At 40.4% G+C, this 23,008-nt stretch overlaps 4 protein-coding genes across 5 annotated transcripts; 2 read left to right on the top strand and 2 right to left on the bottom strand.

Moving 5' to 3' along the window:
- Nucleotides 1-800: 800 nt before the first annotated feature.
- cryba1a (crystallin, beta A1a) lies at nt 801-2,418 on the bottom strand. Its single transcript, XM_072462555.1, has 6 exons — nt 2,280-2,418; nt 2,016-2,075; nt 1,764-1,882; nt 1,540-1,681; nt 1,184-1,326; nt 801-1,102 (listed from the first exon to the last, which is right to left on the bottom strand). The coding sequence occupies exons 2-6, from the start codon at nt 2,052-2,054 to the stop codon at nt 955-957; spliced, it is 591 nt and encodes a 196-aa protein (XP_072318656.1). The 5' UTR covers nt 2,055-2,075; nt 2,280-2,418; the 3' UTR covers nt 801-954.
- Nucleotides 2,419-3,311: 893 nt separating this feature from the next.
- Nucleotides 3,312-6,582, top strand: crybb1l3 (crystallin, beta B1, like 3). Its single transcript, XM_072462586.1, has 6 exons — nt 3,312-3,411; nt 3,763-3,836; nt 3,915-4,033; nt 4,774-4,906; nt 4,990-5,132; nt 5,852-6,582. The coding sequence occupies exons 1-6, from the start codon at nt 3,342-3,344 to the stop codon at nt 6,018-6,020; spliced, it is 708 nt and encodes a 235-aa protein (XP_072318687.1). The 5' UTR covers nt 3,312-3,341; the 3' UTR covers nt 6,021-6,582.
- A 214-nt stretch (nt 6,583-6,796) lies between these two features.
- Nucleotides 6,797-14,053, top strand: unc119a1 (unc-119 lipid binding chaperone a1). 2 transcript variants are annotated; one of them, XM_072462602.1, is made up of 5 exons: nt 6,797-7,269; nt 12,489-12,602; nt 12,729-12,819; nt 13,356-13,528; nt 13,604-14,053. In XM_072462602.1, exons 1-5 carry the CDS (start codon nt 7,146-7,148, stop codon nt 13,714-13,716), a joined length of 615 nt encoding a protein of 204 aa, XP_072318703.1. In that variant the 5' UTR covers nt 6,797-7,145; the 3' UTR covers nt 13,717-14,053. The 2 variants fall into 2 exon arrangements, with proteins under 2 accessions (XP_072318703.1, XP_072318697.1); XM_072462596.1 differs by having other exon boundaries at nt 6,801-7,269; nt 12,726-12,819.
- A 1,382-nt stretch (nt 14,054-15,435) lies between these two features.
- Nucleotides 15,436-18,226, bottom strand: foxn1 (forkhead box N1). The gene is made up of 6 exons (XM_072456867.1): nt 18,221-18,226; nt 17,903-18,015; nt 17,735-17,831; nt 17,146-17,353; nt 16,663-17,061; nt 15,436-15,774 (listed from the first exon to the last, which is right to left on the bottom strand). Exons 1-6 carry the CDS (start codon nt 18,224-18,226, stop codon nt 15,542-15,544), a joined length of 1,056 nt encoding a protein of 351 aa, XP_072312968.1. The 3' UTR covers nt 15,436-15,541.
- Between the last annotated feature and the right edge of the window lie 4,782 nt (nt 18,227-23,008).

Here is a 23,008-nt window from a genome sequence, read left to right on the forward strand (position 1 = left end):
ATTATTTACCTCTGAAGACGTGATTATCACTCGTGGTTGGTTTGTTGGACCCAAACAAATCATGACAAGATTCAATGTTTGCAGATCGCTATTTTGGCTATTTCTTTCAGAATTTTCAAAACAGTGAATCTCCCATACAGGCCCCACCATCTGAGATTATGATACCATCAAATTCAAATAGACATCAAATAGTCTATTTAATTTTTCCTGTTAAATGATGATGTAGACTAGCTCACAAGTGGAATGAAAAATAGTGCGCTTTTTCCCTTTGGTAGACTACGGTATGTTGGGATCCAAGCACACCTCCAGCACCTTGTTCACATTTCTTAGGTTACATTTAAGGTGCACTATGTCCCCATATGTCCTCTGTATTTGACCCTTCCCTCAGTACCACTGCGGCATCTCCTCAGTGGGTGCCATAGTGCAGCATCCAGGCAGGGATACATCTCCAGATCTTTATGCTAGTCTTGGTCAGGACTGATGCTAGAGGATTTGACCTGTTGTACATGGTTTGGGTTGAGGGGACATGCTCTATGTCATCAGAGGTTACATATAAAACACACAACCACGTGAATGCTCAATGTCACAATCACAATGTGTTGACTTGTACTGATGGTAATTGAACTTCTCCTGCTTTAGACATCTAAATAGGTGCTATAGACAAATTCAGACAGGAGTATTTTTTGTATCTTAACAAATGAGCCAATACAAATGTGAAAATACAAACCAAACAGGGATTTGCGTTAGTCAGACTATTTTAAAGCCATGGAACACCAGACAACAGTACTCTTTTAAACCAATCATTTGTTGTTTACTTTAATTTGGCACCAGAATAAACAAGTAAACAATGTTAAGCACCAGATAGCAGCAGTCTTGGAGCTTGGAATGAAGAAATAGGAAGAAGGAGAAGAGGAAGGAAACAAGTTACATGGTAAGAAGCGAGGCTTGTAGGGCTCATTGTTGAATCCGACGCAGCGACTGCACCTGGAACGTCTGTGCATGTGAGCCCCACTCTCTGTAATGTTTGTACTCGCCTCCATGATGGTCAGACTCCATGATGTACTGGTAACCACGGTAACCAGGATACTGATAGCAAACCCAGCTAAACAAGAACATTGTTGGGACAGGGGTTAGGTAACAACTACTACTGTATGCTGCATGTGGATGTTATAAGAAGACTTACACTCCACACTGAACTTGCATAGATCCAATCTCATTGTTGGCCCAGCCCATTGCCTGCAGGGAGGGGTAGTCATCACTGATCTCCCACTGGCGTCCCATGAAGTTTTCCTTCTCGAATAGCACAATCTTGGACTCTTTGTGGCTCTGAAAGTAACACAGTAACATTGTTACTTTATCATATTTTGAGCACATATAATCACTTTTTATCAGACTAACAAAGACACATTTGAATAATTAAGAATATTACATTGTATCGATTTTGATCATCTATAAAATGATTGATACGTAATCTTGATGTGAAAATGTTGTGATGACAAATGTCATCTTGTACTGAAACAGGAGGCTCTGCAGACTCACAGCAGAACAGATGGGGCGGAAGGACATCAACCTCTCAATGTGGTAGGCGTTGCTGCCACTCCATGACTCCCAGTGCGGGTACTCTCCTCTCTCCAAAACAAACTGCTGGCCACAGAAGCTAGAGTGCTCATATCCTGCCCAGCTGTTCACATAGACACACAACTATGAGCATGATGTATCTTTAGCATGGTTACAAACTAAATAGGCTAATTAGAATGACTTACGCTCCACACTCCACCTTCAAGGAGCGAATATTGTCCACACCAGACTCCATGATGTTCTGGCAGTCAGAGGTAAACTCCACACGCTTCCCCTGGAAGTTCTCCTGGTCATAGACCGTGATCTGCAGAGGACACAAATGCACACATGTAGCATGCACATGCCACACACGCACACTGAGGTGTGTACAGACAGTAATGTCATCAGAGCAGGCACATTAGGGGACCATCAATCTGATCGTTACATTTCAGACTCACTTTCCATGGTCCCATTGGTTTGGGGTTATTCAGAGCCATTCTGCTACAGTTTCACCTTCACTGCACACAGCAAAAGATTCACTTGAGTTTAGGACTCAAATAAGTAAGCACGTAATGTACAATTACGACAGGATGTCGCCATTTTGCCATAATGGAAGATGACAGGTTCTCAAGCATTGACATGTAGAGTATGTTATGGATAGCAAAAATGCAAAACCTGAAAAGTCACAATGATCTATGTAATAAAAGCACAGACTGACTGACCCTGAAGAATAGCAGTACAGTACTCTACTCAATGGGGCTCCACAAAACTTTGTCCAGGCTCCAGTCTATTCAGACCTATTTATACATGCTGCTGGTGAAAGCTGTCAACATATGGGTCAGGACCAGAGTCAGCACATTGCTGCCGCTCTCATTGTTCAACACTGAGCAACTGGGCTTTAGTCTGCTGCGGTTCAGCCCATTGGAGGGCGCGGTGCCCAGTGCCAACAAGCAAACTCTCAATGGACTGTGCCACATCATAACACATATACACTTGTGGATTTATGTTAAAAAGAACAATAGAAAGAAAGGTGGCTTTAATGGCCATACAACAATAAAAGAATGGTGTGCCTCTTTTTAAAATGTAGTTGTGATAAAAGCACTCGCAGGGTTACTGAGTCTGCTCCTCTCTGCCAGGACAGCCTTGTCTCTCTCCACAGCCCATGTTTGCATGTTTCACTGTTACTCCTGTGAACACATGCTCAGTCATGCGCACACTGGCATGAACACACACGAGGAAACAAAACGCAATTGTGATTCTCACTTTAGTGCAGGGCATGAATGAGAGGTGCACGCATAATCACAAAAAGAACATGCTGATACAATATAAACACTTGGTCATGTTAATACAAATAAAACACAACAAAACATCAGTTGAATTCCAATCACCAATTATTTAAAATGATGACAAAGATGATTATGTTTTATGTTGATACTGTGTACATTTGAGGGGGTGAGTAGCCCTTTGATCTGTCAGGTAGCTTGATTAAATGGCAGCTGTCGTAAGTATAAAAGACTGAATAAAGTAGAAATAATAGAATCAATAAAAAAGTTGAAATAAATTAAGAAAGAAAATGTCAACTGTGTTTTCAATTGTTTTCCACGTTTTGCTGATGATGGTGACTATGCCGATCCACAGTGTTGTGCAGGAGAACAAAACATGTGGCTCCGTCAGCACAAGTCCACAGATTAGCCACATGACCTTTGACCCTGCACCATGCTCCAAAACGGTCTCCACCAATGAGAAGACTCAAATGTGGCTCTATAGAATCATGGTGGATGTGAATGTATATATATATCCCCCCCCTGACCACCCCTGTAGGTCCATCGCTTTCTCCATTTGACCCTGCACCTCGTAAGTCGCCATTTATTTAAATTAATAAGAAAATATAACACTCTGGTCAAAAATGTTTTGGCTATTATATAGGAAATATATATTTTTCAGTCAGATCTACTGTTAGGATTAACAATCTGAGCAGCCAGGTGAAGTTAGGCGTACAAAAGTTTTCCAGTTTTTAATCGTGACAAACTGATTTTGCTTTAAAGGCTAAATTGTATCAATTGTATTAAGAATCAGAATACCATAGTTTAATGCATATTCAAATAAGATTAACAGGTGCCCACATCGGTGGAATTTAGTTTTATCATGTTTATTTTTTTCTTCAAAAAATAAATAAATTCTACTGTGTTTTTTTTTCTCCTGTAGATCTCACAATGTCTCATTCCGGGGCTCAAGGTAGCGCAGGCAGCCACTCTGCCAGTGGTATGCGCAATTTCAAGGTGAGTTATTGTTTCAGTTTGGTGATTCATTAAATACACACTACTTGTGCCTATCTTTGGCTCTCTTTTCTTTGACAGATTTACTTCTATGAGTTCGAGAACTTTCAGGGACGCAGACTGGAGGTGTCTGGAGAGTGCCGTAACCTGTGTGAGAAGGGACTGGAGCGAATTGGATCCATCAGGGTAGAATGTGGCCCGTAAGTCACTTACCATCAAAAGAACATGCCCCCCACTAACATTTACAAACACACAATGTATGATGTAGTAAAAACATCAAAGGTACATACATTTGATGAACATACCACAGATTTTGCTACTCATTTATACATTTTTTTCAAACGAAACCTCAGTGCTAAGCAACATTCCAAGCATTCATTCACCTTCTTTGTTATAGATTTTGTTTACAGTGTCAATATTACTGGAGAGGCGTTGTATTATGAGTTTTTAGCCTTGTTACAATGGTGGTTTCTCATCATTACTGTACTCAAAGTTGTATTTTGCCCAGTAGCTGAGGCATGAGTGCTCAGAAAATGCTTGCATTCACCCACATCTATCCATCTAAGTAAATATATATATATAGTAAATATATATATATATATATATATATATATATATATATATATATATATATATATATATATATATATATATATATATATATATTTAAATAGGACTGACATTAATACATTTTGGTTCTAAGACGTCACAGAGCCACTACTAAAATCATGTAAATTACAATCCACTGCTTGTTACGGTAAAAAGTCAGTTTTGAACAGAAAGTCAAAGGACCTGTTTCAACTACGAAGCCGTTTTAGATCAATATTGCCATACAATGAACAAAATGTAAAATGATGATCCACTTATGATATAGTTTAAGTACCTGAAAAAAGCATATTATGTCTCCTTTAAATAAATACATGTGCACGTGTCCTTTCAGGTGGGTTGGGTATGAACAGCAAAACATGAACGGTGAAATGTTCATTCTGGAGAAGGGCGAGTACCCACGCTGGGACACGTGGACCAACAGCCACAGGTGTGACCGCTTCATGTCCGTCAGGCCCATGCGCACGGTGAGTCCAACATGTTTATGAACCGTTGTGAAATGGTAGTGATATTTTAAAATAAGAGAAGACTAATTCATATGATTTTTTAGGATCCCCAAGACCACAAAATCTGCCTGTTTGAGTGTCCTAACTTTGAGGGCCGTAAGATGGAGGTGTGCGATGAAGATATTCCAAGTCTGTGGTCTTATGGATTCCAGGACAGAGTAGCCAGCATTCAAGTTACAGGTGGAACGTGAGTATATACGCAGTGATAAAAACATGAGACATTAGTATCCCGAACAACTCACGTGCTTACTGATCCTTCATGTCATCTTGTCTGAAGATTTAACATAAAACACATATGACAGGTTTTCCTATTTATTTATCATAGTTTTACATCTGTCCAGTGGCAGTTTGTGAAGAAAATTTGACATATAAATTAATGGCAGGTAGGTAGGTTGGCAGGTACAAAGTAGAAATCTAAAAATGCAATGCCTCTAGATCTGACATGAATAATCCCATCAAAATGCAGAGACACACCACTGATATGTTTTTATTGCAGACAAACAATAATGTAACAGAATGTTACAATTTGTATTTGTCAAATCATAATAATTGTGTCATTTATATGGATTTTGGCCCTTGGTTACAATATGGTTGCTAGGTTGTTGAATTACTTATGTCACATCTGCGTCTCACTTCTAGCCAGGAAGTAACATTATAAACATACCCAAATCAGGCAAAACTTTATCATGTTATCTACTTTAAGTGATATTGTGATAATGTGCATTCGAACCTGTCATATGCACTTTTACTTAAAAAAAAAGTTTTATTTGCTCTACTGATTCCTTTCTTGTTCTTATTGTGTAGACATTTTTTAACCATTAACAAATTACCTTTTTTAAATTATTTTTGCTTTACTCAGATAATAATTGCTAAGAGAATAATCATAATAACTCTTCTGTCCTACAGCTGGGTAGGCTACCAGTATCCAGGTTACCGTGGATACCAGTATGTGTTTGAGATGGGTCCATTCAAGCACTGGAATGACTGGGGAGCACACCACCCTCAGATCCAGTCCATCCGCAGGGTCAGGGACATGCAGACGCACCGCCGGGGCTGCTTTGAGATGACCGCTTAGAGGAAACATGACAGTACAGTGTACAGTGTACCCTTCTTTGGAAGTTCTTCATCTCATTTAATTTATAGTTCTGACAGTGGCAGATAAAAAATAACTGCCGGTAAAAACAAATCTCATAACAAAATTCCTTATAGCCTATTTTTATTAAATAATTAGTAGAATTTAATAATTAAACTTAATTGCTGTTTCTATTTACAGCCCCAGGTTTTATTTTATTCATTCATTTTAAAGCCTGTGTATTTGTACTGATGCCGAAGCCTGTTTACAATCTTTAATCTCAGCTCCCTCAACGAGGCAATCTTCAATACCATGGACAGCTCTATACTCTGCGCATGCGCAGCACGATGTGCTGTGTCACGTCATACAGCAGGAGGCGCTGTCTTCTTTGTGTGGCAGTGCAAGTCGTTTTGTAAATAAGTGGTCGGTGAGCATTGAGCGATCACATGACTCCCTTTTCTCAACAGTTTCAGCTCATTGATGGGACTTCTGTCTATATAATGTGCACCACTTTCTCAGGGATGCTGGCATCTAAAGCAAATATTTGAATAAAAGTTCAAAACGATTGTCTTCCTTTGTTATTTATTCTGTTCCATGTGTTTGATCGAGCAGGTTCACATGCATTTGAGCAATAGACACGTCCTCTTACAGAAAAGCATTCAGTCTACTTCACTTTGCCATCATTCGTATCGCAAGCTGCTGTGTAACCTGGAAACGTGTTGTATTGTGAACTGCACGGAGCATATTCCACTACCGCGGCCAGGATCCCATCCGTGCGCGCGTGATGACGACAGGCGCAGACGGTGAGCCACGCACTGGTGCCCGCTGTAAAGCCGTGGGATTTGGATTAAATAGCTTGTGAGATGAGCCTTGGGTGAGGGGGAGGGAGCTAAGGGCTGATTTTGATCTTTTACCGGGCCGAGAAAGGGAGGAGGTTCGGAGAATGAGTTGTTCTCGTGGTAGCGCGGAGTAGCCTGTTAGCTCTCACCGAGGTGGCCCCAAACCGAGCCGTCCAGAAGCCACCGACGCACGTCCATCAAACTCCTGCGGCGACGGGAGCGCAGAGCGACGGGAGAGACAGCGCCGTGACCAGGATCCACGCAGGTGAAACAGCCCTCCTCGCTGGACATGAAAGTGCAGCAAGGCTGTAACTCAACAGACATGGGGATCCCTGTAAGAACCGAGGAGGAGCTGCGCAGAAACGCTGTCATTACACCGGATGATGTGCTGGGCTTGCAAAAGATCACTAAGAGTAAGTGCCCTGTACCTGCTGTTAATGTCAGCGTGACACCTGCCTGTCTGTTTGAGTCAATTACCAAGCATTTTTTCCCTTGGCCTGTTGTTTTGGGCTTTCTGCGCGCCTTGGTACCATGGACAGCGACGCGGCCAAGTTACACCCTTCGCTAGTCACACTCACACTCACAAGTGCAGGGTCAGTTCTGTTACAAGTTTGGACAAATCAAGACGTGGACATACGCATAGTTTATTACAGTTCAATACCACTTTACCCTCTGACCTTTCACTTGATCTCACCTGTGGCAAGGCGGAGAATAAATAATCAAGCGTCACATGCAAACAGGCAGCATTCTATTATTAAACAGTAACCTTGAACCACCTCATTACACAGGATAGAAGTCACTCAGACTGTTTAAAGTAACAAAGATTTGCATTTAAAACGGCCGGTTCAAAAGTAGCTCAACAAGTGACTGAGGGAATGAGGGAACTTCTAGACACGTGATTACCACCATAAAGCTCGTGAAACAAACTGCATTCCATCCAAAATCTTGTGTCCACTTGTATCCAAAAGCAACAGCAGGAGAGCATCAATGTGATAATACCTAAATCAGTCCTGATGGTCCAGTAATCTTCGCTCTGTGCTGACATGTAATCTGGGATTATGTAGAGACGCCTGTAAGAGTTACCTCAGGTAATTAACAATTGTGGAAAAGTAAATGGAAAAGTCAGAATCATCTGGGAACAAAGCAGTCGTCTAAAAAGACCCTGCAGTGTGCATGAGTTTTCTTTGTTTTGGAGGTGACACCGTGGTTCAGAGCTGATAAGTAATGCTCAGGAGAAAGTATGAAATTCAGTCGTCCTCGAATAAGATTTGTATCACATGATTTATGTCTCGGCCTGGCAGAAGTGTTTATGCTTGTGGGATATAGAAGGTAGATATGATTCAATATGAGGATGCTTTGACAATGTTCATGTTTTATTTAAATACAAGTTAGCTCAAAGAAAGCTATTGAATGATATGGTTTAATGTAATGGCACTTTGGTACAATGGTACAGTTATCTGACAAATATACATAAAGGGACAATAAAGTAAGTTATTCCTTGATGAAAGAATAAAAAATTTCACAAAACATCTGAGGAACAAGCAGTCAAATATATTATCACGATTGACAAATACCGTAATTGCTTTTAAACATTCAACACAAATCACAAAGCGCAATCACAGCACTTGACAATAGTAATTAGAGTGGTTTTGTGTCTCTTAAAATCGTCCCAGCGTTCACAAGCGATTCTTTCAAACAAATAATCCGACAAAGGAGCAGTTTGTTGTAACACACCAATTATCAAGCCAATTTGCTGAGTCACTGTTTGGGTTTTAGGCCTTCAAAGATATAGGGCAAACAAACGAGGGGTTCTGTGAAATAACCCCTCATTTGTCCAAGCAAATCAGGGGTTATTTCTGTCAAAGCAAAATGTAACCCTCCGTCTAGAAATATGAAGACCGCTTTAGGTGTTGAGTCATATGCCATTTACATTTTTTTAATAATGTCAACAACATTGGGGCCAAGCAATAAATCACAATTAATAAATTATACACTATCCTATTACTACTATAGTTTTAACAACACTTAATACTATTCTGGAAATCTGACGACCAGCAGACTAGTTATCAAACAAAATACTAAAAACAGCAAGAGAAAATCCTATTGTTATTATATTTTCCTTCTTTTGCTTTAAATAATCGCTTTTTTCAGTATTTTCTATTTATTGGACAGTAAATTGACTTTCACTGTTCTGAAGGAGAGGTGCAGCCTCAGATTTGAATCTTTGGAGTTACAGGCATTTGTGCCCGAGGCGACAGAGATTAGATCACTCCAGTCTTCATAACAAAGTGGAGTCAAGTGCAGCTCTAGCTCTGCACGGAACCAGTTTTACTTTTTAAATATGTCTGAAAAGAGTACTGAAAGGTTGTACTGAAAAGTTGCAAAAGTAGTTTCTTTTTAACACCGTTTTAGTACAATTTTAAATAAGTTTTGTTCCATTTGCTGGTCAATCAGAGCAGGCAATGTAATGCTGTTTGTGTTTGTAGGTGTAGAAAGAAGCTGAGAAAGAGTTGAAATAATTATTAAGTTTAAAATGTGATGCAGTTCAATCACATGGTTAGATGTATGCTCAAATACAAGTACAGGTTTAACAATCCACTCAAAATATACAACTACACCAAAGAATCTACCAGTTATAATAGTATTTGTAGTTCGTTTCTCTCCACAAATGAGTTCCGCGTGTTGAAGATGACAAAGGCTGTAAAGTGCACGGGAAAGCAGTTTGTTTGATGTTTCTGCTGTTTCTGTGTCTTACTCTAAACCGATCTGAACCTGGACCGTTGCTAGTATCCGATGTCGATAATGGTGCACCCCTCTTGAAGTGGTTTTAGCAGTTTGTTGTGGTAATACTACAAAGGTTTAGGGTTATTCAAGACAACATGCATGTCATGTTCATTACTTTTATTTGATTCTGTCTTAGATGATACAGTCCAGTCCATATTTCTATGTCGAGGCCTGGTTTATGATCTGGTGGCGGAGGCCGTGGTAATAAACCATCTTTGCCCAGACCAATAAAGAGCAGAATCTCTGGAGTGTTTACCTCTGTCTGAACCGCAGAGCGAGCCAGTTTGCCTACAGGAGCTGTTCACTGTCAGACATGAAACAGCCTGTCAGACACAGGTGCACAGTACATCATCCGTGCTAATGTCACTCGTGGCCTCCAGCTACAAGTTTTCTGAGGTGAAGACAGGGCAGAATCGTATCAGTAGCTCGGACCATGATGCGCCGCTCATTTAGTGTCAACAGTAACATGTAAAGTCTCTCTCTTTCCCTCTAGGTTAACCTTAGTCGGATTAGGCTTCTAAAAATGGCCGCCTCCTTTCTCTCTATGAATGCCTCTTTGCAACTAAACAGCACCATTGGAACACAAGAGCATGACTCAAGTGGAAGCGCTCATTTTACCAAAGCGACTGCTTCCTAAGGATTGCATGAACTCGTTATTGGTCGACATTGGAGGATTGTATGGACGCTTTGAATATTGCACTACCGATACAAATACTATTGCATCATTTGTAATACATTTATATTCATTCCTGTAATAGCACTAGAGTTTTTTTTATTGATCAGAGCACAATGTTTATTCAATGAGATATTTTTTGACATTCTATTAATAGTAATTTGGATATGATGAAATCTCCAGCCCCAGTGTATTTGAAGTGTTTGTAAAGTCCTCTGAAATCCTCCTGTCCAGAAGTCTCTAAATTCAAATGTAGGTGTCAGTGCTTTTGTTTCAATAAATCAAACTTACACAGATCATTTATTGTCAGCCTGCAAATGAAATCTTCTTATATTATGTTTTCTAAGAAATTATAATGAAAAGCTCAGAGTTAAAGTTAAATGCTCTTGAAAGTTTGCTGTTGTCTTTACTTGTAAATAACTTTCTGCTCAAACAATAATATGTAGAATAGTGTTTTTAGCTAAGTATAGAAAAAATTTATAGCCTCAGTAGAATTTATGAATGATCCTATTTTCTACGGTCCTTTTGTGTTTCTCTGTTGTCCTCGGCATTGAACGTTCATTACATTTGCCTGGTAAATTGTAATGACTGGTTAATCGCTAGACAACATTACTTTCTTAAATATACATTTGTCTGATAAGCCAGATGCATTTTAGTGCCAAGTCCACCAACCGAATGTGTTTTTGGTCTTGTTTGTTATCATTTTACTGGTTTCAAATGCAATTCCTCAACTCATATAGCTTTATCAATGACATTTGTCTTTGTTTATTCATATAAATGTTTAGCCATGTTCGATAAGGCAACCTCAGGGAAAGAAAGAGTCAATATAAATAATCACAAGCAGGTGACCAAAGTCTGTCCATCTGTTCTCTTGCTCTCAGAAACACGTGCAGACAGCTTTACTCTAAGAATAAACAGAAGTTTGTTTTTACTCCATAACCAGAAGTTTCCACCTTGGTCCGTATTGCCGTAGGTCTGTTACGATCAGGATGAAAAGTGAGGTCTTGTGTAACATATTGTTCCAATAATAAGTGCCCTAAGCATGTGTGAGCGTTCATTTGTGAACCAGCCAGTCCATGTGATGGTGAAGCATAGTAAGCCTCTTAGATCTAATCCTGGAGCATTGGGAGGGAAGTGTCTAACATGCACACGCACAGCACTTGTGAGAGTTTATCTGATCACATTTTTAACTTCAGTCACAACTATGTCAAGAAATAGGAGGATAACAAAAAGCAAGATTTAAATGTTGAGGCTATTAAAGGGTCACTATCTCCGTGGAGACAGGGAAGTGACAACCTCAGGCCAAGTTACAGGTCAGAGAGATGTCACCGCTCACAGTAAGAATGTGTGTTTTTCATGGTATTGATTGATTGCAAAATAGGTACATTTAATGCCAAACCATGTAACATCCCAGGCACAGCAATACCAGCTCCATGGAGACTAACCGCTGGTGATACCTCTACTAGAAAAGTTACATAGTGCCGATAAACATGTAAATAAATGGAGAAATTAAAAATATATTGGCCATTGTTGGTTAAAAGATGCTAAATATAATGTAGCTTTAATGTGATTTTCTGCGGTGTCATATGCATGATTCCATGAAAATAGAAAGTTGAAACCATACATCGGAACATTCTCTACAGCGACAAACATGTTTTATGCCATACTGTGGAATATTAAAGCTAAACAAACATAATTTCCATGGAAACCAGGAGGAGGCTCCTCCAGACAGTATAAGAGTCATTTTGTGGGGAAATTAAAGCCTCAGAATAAGAACACAAGACTCCATGAGTTTTTTAGTGTAACAAAAACAAAAACGTGCTATTATAATATATTTAGTTTATTTTTTGCTAAAAAGTTGCATACTGGAGCTTTAAGGTGAGTAAATAAGCAGTTTAACGATCTGCAGTTTGGAAAATGAGGTAGGGGCTCGATGGGTTGAATCTTTTATTACCCTGTTCAATTCCAGCTAAGTGTTTATTGCAGGGTGGCTCTTTCTTTTCCATGCCAGAGGACTTCAAATGTAAATTAGCCTAAGGCTAACTCTGGTACAATGCATCAAATGACAACAATTATTTTCTAATTGTTCATGGTCCCTCTTTTAAAATAAAATAAATAATAGAATGGGCTGAAACCTCTTCTTAAAATACAGTCTCTCTCCTGTATTTTTTTTAGATTACCTTTGCTCCCCCGAAGAAAATGTCCACATGATAGACTTCACCCGGTTTAAGATCCGGGACATGGAAACTGGGACAGTCCTGTTTGAGATTACCAAACCCCCGACACCAGGTAAATATACACTTACAGACACAATATGTTCTTTATCCTGCTGTTTGCATTGTGTTTGACCTTGCAGCCTATTTATGTCCCATTGTGTAAGCAAAATACTCTATTCACCGTTTTGTTGTTTAGCAGGGGGAAGGAAGCAGTGTGACCCCAACGCAGGCCGCTTTGTGCGCTATCAGTTCACCCCAGCCTTTTTACAACTGCGGCAAGTCGGAGCAACGTAGGTTTAATTTTGATTTATTTCATTAAATACATTTATATGGATTTGTTCTCTTAGACCAGTCAAAGATGGGGGGGTGTACGAGTTTAGGTGTGAGTCAGACAGTACTGCTGCTGTCCATGTTCTCAACTCCTACTCAGTGATGGGCCGTCTCTGTCAGTCCAGACCTGTTTGTACATTCGGGTCATGTTATACTTCTCAAATACGGGTTTTCTTCAACTGTGGCCACGGGGTATCGTCTGTACACATGTTGATTTGTTATAGATTTTACATTCAATGCCATTTCTGCACACACGTTTCCTTCATTTAGCAAGCACTGTCATGGAGTCTACATTGCTTGTGACTCCATGTGACAGGTTTACAGCAGCAAGAATCAGAACACAATGTAATCCTTATGCCAGATCTGGATAATTGTGTATGTGACAAAATATACACTGTAAATTGCAGTAAAACCCCAAACCCAGCCAGAGCAGGGCATTACTTTGTATCATATTTTAATCTAAATCGCTTTACTTTGATTCATTTGCTTTTCCCAGAGTGGAGTTCACAGTAGGAGACACGCCCATCAACAACTTTCGCATGATCGAGAGGCACTATTTCCGCGATCAGCTGCTCAAGAGCTTCGACTTTGAGTTCGGTTTCTGCATGCCCAGCAGCAAGAACACATGCGAGCACATATATGAGTTTCCAGCGCTGTCGGAGGATATCAGTAAGTTTCCGATCGCATTTTACGAAACCCATTGCATTTCCACAAATACTAAATCTGATGTCCTGTGTCCTGAAGTGCGAGAGATGATCCTGCACCCGTACGAGACGCAGTCCGACAGCTTCTACTTTGTGGACAACAAGCTGGTGATGCACAACAAGGCAGACTATTCTTACAGTGGAAGTCCATAGGATAAACGGCACTGTGTATATTAACTTCACCACCGATTTCTACATTCCAGACCCATTTAAGGACAAGGGAGAGATAAAGTGAGAAAAACTATGTCTCATGAGAGTACATTTATTTTCGTTCAGCTGCCTGGCCAACCAGATCTGTCCCTCTGCCTCACTGTCTTTGCAGGAACATTGAATTCTGTCGTCATCTGTGTGAGTGTGTGGGCAGCGCACACATGTACTGTCTGTACTTATAGTTGAGCTCAGCGTGTTAAAATGGAACAGGCGCGTAACAAATAACTTTCATTTTAGAGCAGAGAAAAAGATAAATAAAAATGCAGAAAGTCATTTTTTTTTAAAGCACAAAATGCTGTTAAATCAAGTGGGATGTATTGAACATTTTAACAGATTTATCAAAACATTTCATATGCTGATGTTGTATGTTCAGTTTAACATAAACATGTCCTGTGTCAGTGTGAATCTTTATAGTATAAATAAGTCAGAAGTATTTTTCAATAAATAGACATTTTTTTAGTGTCAGACATACATACCAGCTCATTCCAGTTTTGATATGTAATATATGTACTCTGTAGTACTGGACACTGTGCACACTTTACCAATAAATGTTTTGTGTAAACAAAAGAAGGAAAAAAAGGAACGTTTTGATCTCCATCAATGCAATAAACAAGGGATTTTTCAAAATGTTGACATGGTTACCATTCATTAAGAAAATAAAGAAGCATTCACATGAAATAACACATTCATCAAGTGTTTGTGGAAAATATATTCCGTGATCATAAAATTAGAGTCCTCAAACGTGTTGTAATCTGACTACTACAGAGACACAATAGGGTGTAAAGTTATTTCTATAGAATCACTCATAATTAAATAGGACCAGTTACTATGCGTGTTATTTCTTTTTTCTCTTTACTGCCATCTTCTGGATCAATCAAGCCATTGCAGGTTGTCAGAAAATATTACAAAACTCTTGGCTTTTTTGCATCGGTTATTATATCACTTAATATATTTTATAAAAAAAAAGGATCTCACGATACAATCTTTTCATGCATTTTTATTCCCAGCTTCCATCGTCTGGCCCACATATTCTGGAGTCTTGGCCAGGCTACAGGTCAGACACTTTAGGTTAAGAATAATGAAAAGCCTGAGGTGGCTGATGGTACTGCTGCTGTAGGTTTTGGGACAGAGTAGGGTTTGCTGCATGTAATTGTAATAACAGATTGACAGAAGACCCACCTTATTTGTAAGAATGAATTTAACGGCAACTGCTTGGCTGTGTATGTGACTGATGAGGACAGATTGAATATACAGAATAACAGGGAGGAACATCCAGTATCACTATTTACTATGAACAGCTGTATCTTTAAAAATAGGCTTGAGGAAAGCAGAGGCTGAACACTATTAAGGAAAGGAAAGGCTTGGGTCACGTGGAAGGAATCAAAAGAATGAGCCAAAATGCAAAACTGCTAAAAAGTAATATTTAAAGAAACAATGAAATTCACAAAGGAATTTACAGGTAATAAGTCAAGACAATGACAATCGACAAGGTGAAACATGTGGCTTAAATACACAAGGAGACGTCAGGTGAGACACACCCATGGATCTACTAGGATAATATAATAGATCCATGATTAGGACACACCAGAGAAATCAACAGACGGGAAAAAGACCGGAAGTAAAACTAGGGGGGGAAACATACACAACAGACATGTCAAAATAAAACACCAAGGACATGGACAGGGTAAAAACCAAAAGACAGAAAACAGAGAACCAAGAAATGGCATCCATGACAGCTTGATCACATTAAGGAGACAGAGGTTGTACATCAAGCAAAGCTCTCCATTCCAGAGTAGACTCCATTCAGATAGTTCTGGTCCTGTCCCCACAGTCTCTCTGGGGCCTCGTCCGCATAAATGGCCTTGTTCAGGCTGGTCATCTCGAGAGTGGGGGAGACAGTAGGCTGTAGGTAGCAGCTCTGCTCAGTAAAATCCAACATGGACGGGCTCAAAGAGGGAACAACTCGAGCACTGTCCTCCTTTAACTCCTCCCATAAGCTACCTTCACATACAAATGACAAACACAAATGGGAATGAAATCAAGACAGTGTTTTACCAAAGTCACAAATATACAGTGATGAAAAGAATACTTATGGTTAAATCAAAGAACTATATTCTGAATACTTCCAATACTTCCCTGTGAGTTGCATTATATCATAGTGTAAGAAACATAGGATAAAAACAGCTTTATGTCTGTTTTACCATTTGTTATTTATTTATTTATCATTGAATAAAGCAAACGTCACACATGTACTCACTGCAGGAACTGTCTTTTCTATTTTTCTTACTGGTATGGTGCAGTTTGAGGCTATAATTCCATGATCAAATACCACAATGAGTACAGTTAATAAAAATTAGTATTCTGAATTCTTCTTCAGTTACTTTTCAACACTGCAAATATTTCGCTATTAACTGCATAATTAATTGTAATAAATGTCAAATAATGTGAATGTAATTCATTTCTGGCAAAATACATTTTGGTTTTAGTTTTTCTCTCTTTTTTTATACATTGTGTAAAGAGCATTGCAACGAGCAGCCGGCTCCCACCAGCGCCCAGGTAAAAAAAAAAAAGAAGCACCATAGTGCTCATAAAAATGGCCTATTCATCAAGCTTTCGTGGTCTTGCTTCATTGGAAACACTTTAGAGTAAGATTAGGTTAACTATTTATAAGCAATTTGTTTATAGCAGCGTTTATAATGCATTTGTCTCTTGAAAACATTGAAAATATTTTAATAATCTACAAAAGCAGCAATTGTCAGTAAAGTGCTTATAAACAAGTAATAGCCATGTTATAAATACTTTACTAAGGAGTTATAAATACTTTACTAAGGAGCCTTATTTAAAAGCGTTCCTGTTCCATTTAGATCCTACTCTGGATCATGCTCTGACCTTGTAGCTGCAGGTCCGTCAGGCTGGGATTGAGGGTGTCGATGTCACAGCCTGCGTCTCCATCCATGAGCAGATCGTGCATGCTCCTGCGACTGTGTCCCACATGAGGTGCTACACTGTAGGCCGGGGGCATCTTCCCTGCCCCAGGGGAGCTCAGGCAGCGGGGGGTGACCACATGCTGGCTGTAGGGAGAGTACAGGGGGTATGAGGGGTCGGGATGAGGGGTGGATTGGGAGACGTAGAGGGACTTTGGATATTGTTGTGAGGAAGAGCATGGAGGCCTGGGCTGCTCGTAACGTGAGGTAGTGGAGAACACGTGGGGTCTAGTTGACATTGTATTACATGTTGCCAATGATCTGAATTTATTTGGCTTCTCCCCAAGCAGATGGTCTAGCTCTTCTGTCACAAACAAATACTTATATTAATATAGCAAATTAATAAATCATCAAAGTTTGTGACGGTAGTTGTGTCTTGTGGCGTCACCTGGTTTGGCCATGCTCCTGCGCACGGTCCCTGGGTCCTTGCGCCGCCACTTATGAAGCTCTTCCTGCATCTTGTCCACTTTGGCCGGATTCAGGGCCCACAGACAACCTTTACGAAATGAGTTTCCATTTTTGTTTTCCACCTTCTCAAAGCACTTGTTCAGGGACAGGTTGTGCCTCACTGAGTTCTTCCAACCATCAGGAGCTGTCTGGAAAAAAAAATCCTTATTTAGATCATTATTTTAGGTTCTAGGCTACATTCTGCTTTTCTCATGCTTTTCTTGCCCCTGCAGCTGGTATTTAATATTATAGGCAGCTGTTTGGATAGCAGCCATAAGAATAGTTCATTGAAAGAAAAGAGAAAAGTGACAAACTTAAGATCAAATGTAAGTTCACCTGCAGCTGCATCAGTAAAATAAGTAATTATTTTATTTTAAATGTGCAGATGGTCCATAAACCATATTCTGTGTAGGAAAATCTCTAATTAAAGTGGTACAGTGCAACACCTTTCCTGCAGGTGATGGAATAAAAATAATAAATCAACAAATTGTTGAATAATTCTAAAACTTATGAACTATGAGTGGCATTACCTTAAAATATGGGAAGTGTTCTGTCATGAAGCTGTAGATCTCACTGACTGGTAGGCTTCCAGTTTTGCTGTTCTTCAGAGCCAAAAAGATCAGGATGCTGGAGATTGTCAGACAGATTTGTCACAAAGAGAATCTCCAGTAGTCACTACGAACAAGACTTTCTCTTACCTGTACGAGTAGATGGGTTTGGGGAACTGTGAGGGGCGTTCTGGACATGTTGATAAAAACTTTTGAAGAGAATATTTGGAGCTTTTGCACTGCTTAGCCCTTGCAAACGAAACCTAAAGATGTATATTAATTAGACAGTTAATTTAATATTAACAAACAAAAGCCCATATTACACCAGGAGTAGAAGTTGTATTATAATATTACGCTTTGTTATTACGTAGTTTGATTCCTGAATGTTTAAGTAATCCTGTATTGTCCTGCAACTCAAGGCTCTAGTGCTCAGAAAATTCCTGTTTTCACCTAACCCCCTGTCCCCGCCCGCATCCCTGTACATACTTGTGATTATCTGAAAAAGGAAGTGATGCATTTATGGTTGTAAAATATCACACACTTTTCAAATATTACAACATCTAACTGACACTTATTGTGAAATGTCACTATGAAGAGCTTATTTGTTCTGCAATCTTTAACAGGAAGTCAATGAACCTGTTCCTTGACTTCCAACTATTAACTGAGTGAGTGTTCAATGATAGACAGTTACGGGAGACGAAGCAGGAAGTTTCAGTGGTAACAGCTGGGGCCTCTGGGTAAAACCTCTGTGGGAACATTTTACATACAATAAAAAGCAAAACATAATTTACTTAACCAAAATACTCAAGAAAAAAAGAGGGATCCATCCAAAAGGAGAACGTGGAACCATTTCCATAACAGGCCAATACACAGCCTTAGCTATTCATGTTTTTGTTTGCAGAAAAATTGGGCACTGCAGACTTTCTTCAACACCGATATTCCATTTCACTTGAAAACGATGTATCTCGGATGTAAAAATGGAGAATGGATGGAGAAAAAAGGACAAAAAGACAGAGCCGATTGTCAAGAACTGGATTGGACATTTACAACATGGAAAAATGTACTTTTACTTTGAACTTTAACAGGGACACATTTTCCAGACACTGGGTCAATGCCTGACTGACCATTTTATATTGTAGTTTATATTTTGGGCTTCTCCATATCTTTGTAGATTTTGTCTCTTCCCTCACTAATATAAAAATGTAAAAAGAAAAACCCTATATCTCTTTGAACACAACAGAAGTGGCCTGGCTATAGAGTTGATGTAGTCATACCTGCATCGTGTGGTTACCGCCCCAGGAGCCACTGTGAGGACTGCACAGGTCGGGTCCACAGCAGGCAGGAGGGGAGCACAGCGGGACACCGACACAAGCACTGGTCCCGCCGCTGAAGTCAGGGAGGTACGGATGAAAGTGCTCCATCTGCCCCGACACTGTCCCGTCAACACTGGGCCTCCCGCTCACAACGCTCGGGCTTTTCTGGGAGCGAACTCCGGCACTCGGGTCCTCTGTCTGTGTCAAGCAACGTTGAAGTGAGAGTGTTTGTGGAGGCAGGCAGGAGTAAGAATGTACACGATTATGAATTCTTTTTTTTCCTGAGGGTTGGGTGATATGTCAGGAAAAACCTATACCACAAATTTCAATAGATTATGACTGTATCACAAGAGGACGCAAAAGCCGTCTGCAGCTTCTAAAACTTTGTATTTTACTGTGATTGGTGAAATCCAGCTGTCAGTCACTCTAAGCGTGACAGTGGCAGACCAATGGGAGGAGAGGGTGAAGAAAAGTACCTGCGTTTCACATTAAAGTGCTTTAAACAGGCTTTTAACAGAAAAAATATGAGTTTGTCACAGGGATGAGAGCACAAATAATTTGTATTACCATATCGCTCCCAGCCCTAATACTAGCCTGTAATACTAAAAAGCGTGTACCGGAGACTGTGCCATTTGCTGTCAATATGTCCCAAAGAGTAGCTCTTGATGTTTGAAGAGAGATTCCTGAAAGAAAAATAAATTCCCAAAAATAAAAATTATGTTCATCCTTAATCGAATACCATGTTTTTGTCTTTTTATTATTTTATTATATTACTGATTGATTGATTGATTGATTGATTGATTGATTGATTGATTGATTGATTGATTGATTGATTTGTGTCAATATACATGACCACGGATGGGAAAGAGAGGGAAATAAACTCGATATACTCTCTGAGGCCAGAATTGAACTCCCAACACCGACACCAACAGAAAAACTGCTGTCTTGATCTTCACATGACTAGAATGATTTATTATTCACTTTGACAAGAAAAAGAAAGTAGAAAGCAGAAGAATCTGGTGTCCCGTGTGAAGGTGACTGACACTTGGCCCTTGCAGTAATAGAAACGGTCTCATTAAAAGTGCCAGCAAAGCGTGTCTGTTTAGTCACAACAAGCCAAAAAGTGCTGATCCACACAGCACAGTGACAGAACCAGAGGAAGCCAGTGTGAAGAGGAGAAAACTGAGAGCAAGTCCTTTGCTTTCATATTGTGGCAACAAGTGTTCTCATCTGCTTGATTGACACTCATGGATACAGACACCAAAACATGGTTATGCAATTGCACAAACTATAGGCCTATACATTATGGAAAATATGTACTAAAGATGCTCTAGTATTGTTTCAAATAATGGCCTTGTAGAATATGTAAACTCATTTATGTATAGTTCACAGTCACTATATATATTTATATATTTTATACTTATTTTATATATTTAAAATATATTTAATATATACTGTATACACCGTTATATAAAAACTGTTTTTCATTCTTTTTTCTTTTCATTCTTTATTTGACTATCAAGTAATTTTGTATAAACTTGCCTGCTGGATAATAAATTATGTAAGTACTGGATAGTTCTGCATGTTTTCACTTGATCCATCAGTAGCTCAAGGTGTGACACCAGAAAAGTGCTCTTTGAATAAGATTGTGCCAATGACAGACTGTTATATACATTATTAGACCTGCACTGTATGCAAATTTGTTTTCTTTTTTTACACATCAACACGATACATTCAGCATCATGAGATCATTCCCAGCACCAACAATTTGCTGAATGGTTCACTCCCCACGAATACAGTAAATTATATTATAATATTTGTGTTAATTTTTGGACCTGAAGGCTTTATTAGACAGCAAAGGTGAGCCTGAAATGGGGGATGACAGAGAAGGGAGGACATCCAGAATCAGGAATCGAACTCACAACACAACTGCCGGCTGCACTATCAGCCTGGCATATGTGCGCTGATGCCCTAACCACTCGTCCACTGGGCAGCACGTCTGCTTTACAGCACAAACAATTCATATCACACTCTACTTACAAGTAAAATTCAACTTATAGTAATACAAAGTAAAAAGTATAAACAGCAAGAGTAGTTGTCAAGGGGGTCAACAACGGTCAAGTGTGAAGATAATTCATTAGAACATCTTCATCTGTACATCACCAGACTGACACTGAATAACTGTAGTCCAGTTTAATAAATGTTAATAAAGGCAGAAACAGAGACGTTTTTGATCCATACACATACCAATAATTCTGCATAATTTGTATTTAAACATGTGCACTTACCAGAGTCAAACTTTAAAATAGTTCCTTGTCTGAATTCAGGTCTGTTTCATCAAGTCTTTCTAACACTGGCTCTGCAGTGCATTGGATCCCACTGTCTAAATGTGTACACTTATGTTTGATGGGCTAGTTTCAGATTTTGGCAGCTTAAGTGTCTTCTCTCTGTGTGTGTGTGTGTGTGTGTGTGTGTGTGTGTGTGTGTGTGTGCGTGCGTGCGTGCGCGTGCGTGTGTGTGTGTGCGTGTGTGCGTGTGTGAGCACAGGTATGTGTGAGTGTAAGTTTGGCCCTCCTCCAGTTTAACCCAGCAATAAGATATAAAGAAATCTAAACTTGCCGCAACAGGTTTCATAGATCCAGTCCAGAGGCAGCTGGCAGCCTGTCACTCTCTCTCCTCCTAAACTCTCAGCAGCCTGTGAACTGGACCTCAGATAATCACATACTGACAGTGACTTGTAACTACACCTGCTTTAATGAAGTGCTTCTGACTTCAAAATTCTCTGTTGCATACGGCACATCTTTACATAACGCCCACATAGAAAAGTGTATATTTGTTGTTTGACCCTTTCTTACCCAATCAGTGAACCAGGAAGAGAGAAAAAGCTTTGTTCTTAGCCCTCAGAGTGTCCTCAGTGTGCCCTCAGTGTGTCCTCAGCGTGCCCTCAGAGTGTCCTCAATGTGCCCTCAGTGTGTCCTCAGTGTGCCCTCAGAGTGTCCTCAGTGTGCCCTCAGTGTGTCCTCAGCGTGCCCTCAGAGTGTCCTCAATGTGCCCTCAGTGTGTCCTCAGTGTGCCCTCAGAGTGTCCTCAGAGTGCCTTCAGTGTGTCCTCAGTGTGTCCTCAGTGTGCCCTCAGTGTGCCCTCAGAGTGCCTTCAGTGTGTCCTCAGAGTGCCCTCAGTGTGCCCTCAGTGTGCCCTCAGAGTGTCCTCAGAGTGCCTTCAGTGTGTCCTCAGTGTGTCCTCAGTGTGTCCTCAGAGTGCCCTCAGTGTGCCCTCAGTGTGCCCTCAGAGTGTCCTCAGAGTGCCTTCAGTGTGTCCTCAGTGTGTCCTCAGTGTGTCCTCAGTGTGCCCTCAGTGTGTCCTCAGAGTGCCCTCAGAGTGCCTTCAGTGTGTCCTCAGAGTGCCCTCAGTGTGCCCTCAGTGTGCCCTCAGTGTGTCCTCAGAGTGCCTTCAGTGTGTCCTCAGTGTGCCCTCAGTGTGCCCTCAGAGTGTCCTCAGAGTGCCTTCAGTGTGTCCTCAATGTGTCCTCAGTGTGCCCTCAGTGTGCCCTCAGAGTGCCCTCAGAGTGTCCTCAGAGTGCCCTCAGAGTGCCTTCAGTGTGTCCTCAGAGTGCCCTCAGTGTGCCCTCAGTGTGCCCTCAGTGTGTCCTCAGAGTGCCTTCAGTGTGTCCTCAGAGTGCCCTCAGTGTGCCCTCAGAGTGCCCTCAGTGTGTTCTCAGTTTGCCCTCAGTGTGTCCTCAGTGTGTCCTCAGAGTGCCCTCAGTGTGTTCTCAGTTTGCCCTCAGTGTGTCCTCAGTGTGTCCTCAGAGTGCCCTCAGTTTGCCCTCAGTGTGCCCTCAGTGTGTCCTCAGAGTGCCCTCAGAGTGCCTTCAGTGTGTCCTCAGAGTGCCCTCAGTGTGCCCTCAGTGTGTCCTCAGAGTGCCTTCAGTGTGTCCTCAGTGTGC

Source organism: Eucyclogobius newberryi, unplaced genomic scaffold (assembly GCF_026437365.1).
Source record: "Eucyclogobius newberryi isolate DKJ021-1_F unplaced genomic scaffold, fEucNew1.0.hap1 SCAF_10, whole genome shotgun sequence".
NCBI lineage: Eukaryota > Metazoa > Chordata > Actinopteri > Gobiiformes > Gobiidae > Eucyclogobius > Eucyclogobius newberryi.